The sequence below is a fragment of the Sinocyclocheilus rhinocerous genome, unplaced genomic scaffold, assembly GCF_001515625.1.
Source record: "Sinocyclocheilus rhinocerous isolate Xijiao unplaced genomic scaffold, SAMN03320098_v1.1 scaffold262, whole genome shotgun sequence".
In the NCBI taxonomy this organism is placed as follows: Eukaryota; Metazoa; Chordata; class Actinopteri; order Cypriniformes; family Cyprinidae; genus Sinocyclocheilus; species Sinocyclocheilus rhinocerous.
In genome coordinates this window covers 988,511-998,048 of record NW_015641038.1, presented here as the reverse complement: position 1 = coordinate 998,048, position 9,538 = coordinate 988,511, and the positions used below count along the sequence as shown (strand labels likewise).

The 9,538-nt window shown below is 35.8% G+C and overlaps 1 protein-coding gene across 1 annotated transcript in view; it reads right to left on the bottom strand.

The window, feature by feature from the left end:
* Positions 1–8,881: 8,881 nt before the first annotated feature.
* Positions 8,882–9,538, bottom strand: part of LOC107754279 (eukaryotic translation initiation factor 3 subunit H-B-like) — a 67,544-nt gene continuing 66,887 nt past the window's right edge. Inside the window, 1 exon segment of the mRNA XM_016570672.1 lies at positions 8,882–9,346. Coding sequence (XP_016426158.1) covers positions 9,249–9,346 — 98 coding nt within the window. The 3' untranslated portion in view covers positions 8,882–9,248.

The window sequence follows — 9,538 nt, the reverse complement described above, 5'->3', positions numbered from 1 at the left end:
TGCCAATATCTTAGAAACAGTTACTCCGATCGACACGAAACCACCATAGGAAATTCGAAAACACAGCATGCCGGCTACACGCTAATGCTCAATTGCCAAAAATTTGATAGCAAGTGGCAAAAAAATGCAAACAATGACAACCATCAGTCATTTTTTCTCTTCTCATATATAAAAATGTCTATAACTCCAAAACAAAATGAGATATTTTCACCAAATTTGACACACATATGTATAGACACACTCTAAGGACACATAAAAAGTTTGGTGGGATTGTGCCTGTTGGTGGCGCTATAATTGAACAAAACAAGAAATTGCCATTGACTACAATAGAGTATTATTATATAAAATGCTATATTTTACGAATGCATTGGTGTACCATTATGAAACTTTGTATGTACCAACGAGACCATGACCTGAAAGTACTCAAAAAGTTTTGAGACAGTGCCACCTTGTGATCAAAAGTTGTAATGAAATTTCAAATAAATGCTAATAGCTTTCTGTGAATTTTGCCTATTGTAATGAGACTGGTATTAATAGATTCCTTGGGTCATGCTGAAAACAGTGATACCAATGTTGCCATAGTCAGCTAAACTTCGTGTCCGCCATTTTGATTTTCTTTAAAAACCTACTTTTTCGAACTCCTCCTAGACCGTTGGTCCGATTTTCACCAGAATCGAATCATATCATCTTCAGACCATGCGGACAAAAATTTATGGATTTTACACAGCAACGAATTTGAGGCATGATGCCAAAATTACACTTGAGGCTGTATCTCTGCAATGCTTTGGCATATTGACTCCAAACTTTGTGTGCGCCATTGTCAACTCACACAGAATACACCACATCGATTTGAAAACAGCGCCACCTATTGGTCAAACGTGACAAGACAATAAATCATAATACTAGAGACTGTATTTATGATTTGTCAGCCGTTTTGACTAAAATCATCCTACAATGGCTTCAATTACTCATTGTCGCGGTTGGTCTGATGCTTGCTTCTGTAGTGCTTGGCCCCGTAATTGCTGCTTGCAGCTATATTTTTTATTGAATTGCTTTTGTAAAAGCTTGAGAGGAAATGACTTAATACATCAACTAAAATCACATTCATTGAAAGCGTTATTGTCATTTTTATTTTTTACAATTAAATAAATACATTTTAAGTATCCAAATAGACCTACTTTTTGAGACCACTGTATAAGGGATACCCTTCCAGATCAAGTTTTTTCATTTAATCAGCTTTTTGCACATCACTTGGTACTACAGTGTAAGAATGACTGACTTTCATATAAGAGTGGTTTAATATAGTTTTAAATGAACTACAGCATGTCACACCACAGGAGACTGCTGACACGGTATGAAATTTCATGTTGCATTGATAAAGATTTTTTCTCTTTAAAGAAGCTCAGAAGCACATCCACGTACACAGGAGACTTGGCTCGTTAATTCCATCCTCCCCTGTATCATACACTTAAAACAAATTGCTCTGACTTATTTCAATATCGACAGCACTTTGCCTGCAGAGGACTTGGAGAGAGTGTGTGAGTCTGTATAAGCAGTGTGTTGGGCATGAGAGGTCAGTGGCGTTTCCGCTGCCTCTGCCCCCCCCGACGAGCCACCACTGCTGCTCACAATTTACGGTCCGCCAGCTAATTCTGAACCAAGGTTATCAGGCTCTCGGTCTTAGGCAGCATTGATTTGAAGTAATGCTTTCCTCTCCTCCACACATAAGTCTTCGTTAGCTGATCCTTCTGACCTGCACTAAACCCTATGTCATTACCCTGTGAGCCATCATCAATATCCTCCCCCATCCTAAAGGTAGGGCCCTGCTCTTCCACCTTCTGCCCAGCTTTAATCTCAGCCCTGTCAGGTGGCATTAACATTGGCCAAGCTCAATGCCATTCACAGCACAAAATCCTCACTTTTCTCATGGCAGCTCTGCTTCAATTAGATCAAGTGTCCTTATTCAAAATGTGACACTGAAGACTGGAGTAATGGCTGCTTTGCAATCACAGGAATAAACTGCATTTAAAAAATATATTAAAATAGAAAACCATTATATTAAATTGTAAACATTGTAAAATATTGTATTACTGTTTTTACTGTATTTTTGATCAAATAAACAGAGCAATGGTGAGAATAAAAGACTTCTGTCAAAAGCAAAGAAAAATAAAAACTTTTGAACGGTAGTGTTGGGAGATTATTAGGAGATTTTGTGAGAGTATGTGGCAAGTTTTCAGTTTTCTGATGTGCATCTCTAAAATAAAATAATTGTGCAATTTCCTATAGATGTGCAATTGACACATCCAACCCCAATTTTCCTCATTCAAGAGTATAAAGTTTATATAAGACACAGTGCAGTGCTTATGTAAAAATCGTTCTCTTCTTTTGAACAAACACTAAAGAAATAGGCAATAGAGTTAATTTCCTGTTCAGTCTGAAAGTAGGTAATTACTGGAACTGCAAATAGATTCAGCTTCAAATCATGCAGCTGAACTAAACTGTTCCAATACAGAGCCTTGGTTTTATGTTTTAATTTTCTGCTCAATACAGATTTTTTTTTCCAGATACAATTTTCAAAACCAGTTTCAGTACAAGACAATTACAGCTGTAATAGTTTTCTACAGTTTTCCAACATATGTGATTCTAGACCCTATTCAGTCACCCTAAAACTCTGTAATTACATCAAGAATTATCTTCCCCTTCAAAGGTCACCCAAAACAATTGCTGCTGTACTGAGCCTGAAATCCCAAAAAATCACCCGTTATCCAACATATGCAAATGATTCCAACTAAAGTGTCACACATGGTTTAAACTTCCAGACAAAAAGTATAGCATCCTTATGCCAATAGATAAACAAATGTTTTGCAAATCATTCCTAAAGTCACCCTCTATTGCATTTAAATGTACAGTTCTTTCATCTATGGTTCCATGAAGAACATTTAACATTCATGAAACCTTTTCAGTGCACAAAAGGTTCTTTAGATCATAAAATGTTAAAAAATATATATATATTTTGGAACTTTTGGAAAATCTTTAAGTGTGTGCTGCACACATTTTATGCTTAATACATGTAATGCAAGCCCAGCCTGAACTGAACCAACTGACTTGAGCTAAATAATGACACTATTGTCTTTTAGAGCTGGTTTACAGCACAATCTGGACTGTCTCCATAATTGATTCTGTTATTTTCCTGTTAATCACTTTTAACCTGTTTTGCCACCATCTGTATTGTATAAAGCACTATACAAATAAAGGTGACTTGACATCTGTATGTATCATACAGAATGCCAGCCATGTGTTTTTGCTGCAATTTATAGAGGTGTATTTACATTAGAACTACTATGACCTCATAACTGCCTCCCTGTAACTAGTGAGTGGCTTTACCAGCAAACACTTCACATCTTATTACCCTGAACCCAACCAGCACAGGATTCTCCAAAACCACGGTGTTTTTCAAATTTACAGTAATAGGCCCCTCTTTGGTTTTGAGACTTTAGTCTTTGCAACTTCAGGGATCTTATCTATGCACAATCAGCTTGTAACACTCCAAAGAGAAAGGAAAACTTGAAATCGCATCATATGACCCCTTTAAACATACAAAAATGTGCTTGAGAAATGTATTTTTTCTTTAAAAATTAGATAAATCCATTGAGTTTAAAACATTTGCTTAAATCATCATGGTCCTTTATTACTTTTTATTATTATTATTTATTTTATTTCATGTCAAGCAATGTCTAAATTCCACTGGAATTTTAATTTAAAACACACACACACACAAAAAAAACAGAGAGAGAAATTCGGAGAAATAAGACAAACTCTAAAACTTTGTTACTATCCAAAGATAAAAAGAATTTACAGTTGTCAAGATGATTAGGAAAACACAAATGACTAATTTTGTAATTTTCTCATTGTAAATGATCTGATCAACTACTGCAGGTTTTAACAGTTGTGATTGCAACTTTACTACACAAACACTTAGAACACATTTATTTCAATATGAAGCACATATGAAGAAGCCACAGCCAGTCAGGGGACAAATACAAACACAAATAGACAGACAGAATCTGTCACTGACCTGTCAATAAAAGGACAGCAGCAGTAGCAATGCAGAGAATGAGTTTTAATGAATTAAAAGTAGAAAGATCTGCAGGGATGACTGGAAGCCATTTAGCGTAGCTGTATCAATTTATAGTGAGTGCACTATTAGTAAGAGTTTAAATGGGTTTCAGGTTAATAGCATTTGCAATTATTTACCACAGACCATAAATTCTGACATTGCTTAGTCTGTATTCAGCCTGTTACTATTTCAAGGCTATTGAGAGCTTTTCTTTTTTTAAATTTCATTTTAAATAATAAGGTCTTTTAATAGTGGGTTTATTAAATACAGGTGTTCCCCGATAACAAGCATTCAATTAATTGGAAATGACATTTACGGGCACACATAATTTGTTAAATTCATGTAACTAGTTTAAAATTACCTTAATGAGAAACACCTGACAAAAAGAACATTTTCCAAACAAAATGAAGCATTGGCACACTGACTAATATAAGTATGGAATTGTTGTATCAGAATGTAATTAGCTAATAATTTCCTGGAATTCATTCTTGTTCTGAGACATGTATACTGTGTGTGCGTGTGTGTGTGTGTATATATCATATTAATCATATTTATAGTTTTATTTTATAGTTAGAATATGGAATCTTTAAAGTTTAGATACTGCCTATATTTTGCCTCCATATAAAATGTTGATGTTAGACAGCTCTTTAGAAGCTGCTTGTTTTAAGTCATTAAACGTGAGCTCTCTTCTGAGTGAACTGCAAATGTTGGATTTGTTCAGATTTTGTTGTCTAACAAAAAGCAGGTGCTAATGTTTAAAACTGATTTCAGCTGTTTCATCACAGATGCTGTTCACCATCTGCCTCTGCGAGACCCTTCAGAGGATGCCAGTAACTGCCGGTTCAAGTGTTCAATCCATCTTGCCAAACTAAATAAAGAGTTTTTTAAACTGTTGACAAAAAATTTGGAGGAAAAAAATCATGGAAAAGTGCGAGTTATCAAGACTGGGAATGTATGTATAGACAAGTACTTATTACAGAACCTATATTAGAGTGGAGAAGTAGGAATTTCCTGTTTTTAGAAAATTGTGGTAACCATTGTACCGGAGCAACCGGATACTCTCAAAACTTTTTAAGTGCTTAGTTTTCATTTGAGCTTTTAGTTGGAGCACAGGCAGCCCTGCATTTAAGTGGGTTTTATGTGTGTTGTCAAAAAGTAGCTGAAAGACCATTGTGGTTTCAAAGAACATCTTGACATTGCTTCCTCCAAAAATATTTTTGATGGCCTCCTGCCTTAAATGCACCATTCTTCCATCTTTTTGGAATCAAGGACTGAGAATTAACAGAATAAAAGCTGAAAACTATTTCAATATTTGTTTACAACTTCTTATTCAAAGTAAATTATTAGATAATAGCTTGTCTAATCTCAGTTCTCTCAGCAACAAAAACATGGAATTTGTGCCTTAAAACATGCTTAAAAAATTAGTGGTTGTGGGTCACCAAAGTGCATTCACTGAAAGTGCCAGGAACTGTTAAACTGAAGCGCAGCCCTCTTACATTATTGTCTTTAAAAACAGGTGCAACTAACACAAACATCAAACAGCTTCTTTTCTGGCATGTGGAGCTACGTCCTCAAAAAGGGTGGAAACAAGTGGGACTTCATCAATAATAGAACAAAAGCTGTAGCACCTCCGGGCTTACCAGCCTAAAACAAACACAATGAAAGTGTTCAAAGAAAGCTCCTAATGAGCCAGCCCAGCTGCTACTGCTTCTCAAATCAATGTCTTCTAAGCCGCCCGCTCACACACACACCCAGATCAATGAGGCTTTAGGGAGAAATTCATCCCTCCATTATCGCAGATTCAAACACAGCTCATCACCTGTGAGGAGTCAGGTTAGCTAAACTCAAGATTAACTGTCAGCGAAAAACAACCTTTAAATGGACTGAAATCATGGAGTAGGTTCAATCTTGGCATTTATTACTTGATGCATAGGTTATCAATTTCATGAAATGAGGAGAATCTGTTGTGATATAATGGGAAAACAGCAAATTAATTCTGAAATGAGCATTTATGGGAGAAAAACATGGAATTTATGTCTTCTATAGATTGACAGGATTGAGTCCTTGAAAACTGCTCTGATCCTAGAAAATGTGTGTGAATTTGTTTCAAAAGGTTTTTAGCTACAGTTAGATACAAAAAGCATTTTTAAGATAATGGCTAATGGCATGTAAACATGTATTTATTTGTTTTCTATAGACAATTACATAGAATTACTATCTTGTATAGATCTGAAAGTGATTCATTCTTTGCATTTCTTGAGATTCCTCAAAAAAGGTTTCTGTCCCAGAAGATTTAATCTAAAGTATATAAGAGAAAACATTTAAGAATATTAATATTATATTTATATAATTATAATATATAATGACATTACTAATTCTGACATGAGCATTTGTGGTTGAATATATCAATATTATATTATATAATTATAATATATAATTATTTTAAGTTACACTTTATTTTAAGGTGTCCTTGTTACAGTGTAATTATACATTTAAGTGCTGAGTAATATTATTTAACTACATGTACTTACTATATGGTTAGGGTTAGGATTAGGGTTTGGCTTAGGGTTACTTAATTATGCATAATTAACTATTATTATAATAGTAAGTACATATAACATGTGTAACAAGGACACCTTAAAATAAAGTGTTACCTTATATTATAAATTAATTCTGAAACGAGCATTTATTGTTTAAAAAAAAAAATAATAATTTATGCATTTAGTAGACGCTTTTATCCAAAGCGACTTACAGTGCATTCAGGCTATACATTTTTTTTTACCAGCATGTGTGTTCCCTGGGAATCGAACCCACGACGTTTTGCGCTGCTAACACAATGCCTGTACTACGTATATAATATAATATACCTGTACTTAGGTGCCAGAAAATACATCAGTCATGAGACCTCTGATTTATCTTTTTCTATTTAAAGATGAGCATTTCTACTATTCAAGTCCTTAACTGTGTCTTTTACTTTAGAAAGCAAAATCCTTCTTGATTCCATAAAAGGGAATAATTTCCATCATGATAGGATATAGCACTTAATTACAAGGGCATAAGGGGTTTGTATTGCAATTACTGTAATTCACCTGCAAAAGGTGACAGGGAATTGATCTAGAGGTAGAAAAAGACATCAAAAACAAAATTTTTTTAGCATTTTCTTTTTCTTTTCATGCAGCTGGATTTTAATGGCGCATTCCTCTTTGAAAGGCTGGGCACGTCGTGTGATGTCAAAAGCTCATCGCTGCAATTACGACTCGAACTCTTTGCAATCATCCATCAGGGTGGCTGAAGTTCAAGAGTTTTATTGTCATGGTTTATCTGCTTTAATCACCTGAAGTGAAGTGGAAATAAATTTTAAAATACATTCTCTGAAGGCTAATGACTGTAGCGGGTAGTTTGTGGGTGGACGGCGGAGAGGAGGTGGGCAGCAAACCCCAGTGTCTGAACCGTGGGCTGAAATTAATGTCCAGCAGCAGACTCCTGCTGTAAACTTGACAGGGAAGGGGGCAGCGTTACAACACTGTACTCTAATTACAACTGTTCCCATCCATATTTGGCTAGAATAGCACAATGGCCTGTACAAATTGACTGTTTTGACCCCTAAATTGCCCCTTTCTAATTTAACACAATTAGAGTGAGATTTCTAACCAAATAATTTTAAGATATCCAAAGCGACTTACAGTGCATTCAGGCTATACATTTTTTTTTACCAGCATGTGTGTTCCCTGGGAATCGAACCCACGACGTTTTGCGCTGCTAACACAATGCCTGTACTACGTATATAATATAATATACCTGTACTTAGGTGCCAGAAAATACATCAGTCATGAGACCTCTGATTTATCTTTTTCTATTTAAAGATGAGCATTTCTACTATTCAAGTCCTTAACTGTGTCTTTTACTTTAGAAAGCAAAATCCTTCTTGATTCCATAAAAGGGAATAATTTCCATCATGATAGGATATAGCACTTAATTACAAGGGCATAAGGGGTTTGTATTGCAATTACTGTAATTCACCTGCAAAAGGTGACAGGGAATTGATCTAGAGGTAGAAAAAGACATCAAAAACAAAATTTTTTTAGCATTTTCTTTTTCTTTTCATGCAGCTGGATTTTAATGGCGCATTCCTCTTTGAAAGGCTGGGCACGTCGTGTGATGTCAAAAGCTCATCGCTGCAATTACGACTCGAACTCTTTGCAATCATCCATCGGGGTGGCTGAAGTTCAAGAGTTTTATTGTCATGGTTTATCTGCTTTAATCACCTGAAGTGAAGTGGAAATAAATTTTAAAATACATTCTCTGAAGGCTAATGACTGTAGCGGGTAGTTTGTGGGTGGACGGCGGAGAGGAGGTGGGCAGCAAACCCCAGTGTCTGAACCGTGGGCTGAAATTAATGTCCAGCAGCAGACTCCTGCTGTAAACTTGACAGGGAAGGGGGCAGCGTTACAACACTGTACTCTAATTACAACTGTTCCCATCCATATTTGGCTAGAATAGCACAATGGCCTGTACAAATTGACTGTTTTGACCCCTAAATTGCCCCTTTCTAATTTAACACAATTAGAGTGAGATTTCTAACCAAATAATTTTAAGAAAAAGAAAAATCACAGTCACAGTCACAGGTTGGCAAGAAGACTTCAAGACTCCCTTGCTAATACAACTCGTTCCTGAAAAAAAATGACACACAAACAGATAAAAAAAAAAAAAACAGTTGTTTTTGAGGGTTTATCATATCTTCTGGTCCTTTAGTGGTGTCATACACATTCATGCTGGAAGTAGGATCTCTCTTGAATGAGCATTTCAAAAAGTGGACAAAGGGGACACGATCCAATTTATTATCAAACATCCAACATCCCTTTTCACACATTATTGACAGGTACATTGGGTTCCTCTCAAAAATCACTGGTGAATCACATAATATGCTTTTATACTGTACATGCTTAAATAAAATTACCTGTCTGATGGGAATTGAAACACCTATGAGCTTATAGGTTTCGTCTAGTAATGAGAAAACCAATTCAATTGAACACTGTAAGTATTAAAATGAGCCACAGAAAAAGTCATAAAAAGAACAGATGACTCTGCATGATCCCATGACCAATCATTGGATCATGCAGGTGGCTCAAGTCTAACTGCTTGTTCCTTGAAGAGCTTCAGCCATGAAAAGCTTGCCCAGGTTTTGAGATGTGAACTCCTTGATGGTTTGGCAGTATGTGCTGATTTGACCTAAAGAAAAAATTAGAAATATAAAATTCAGGGCAAATAAACAATGGCGTGAGACAGTGAGAAAGAAAGAAATCTCGAGGGAGTTGAAGAAGGTACAGAAATCAGAGACAGTGAGAGAAACAGAGAAACAGGGGCAGGGTGGGCTGTCTGCTGAAGTGGCTCAGTTAATGTACTCCATTATGTACTGAAGGC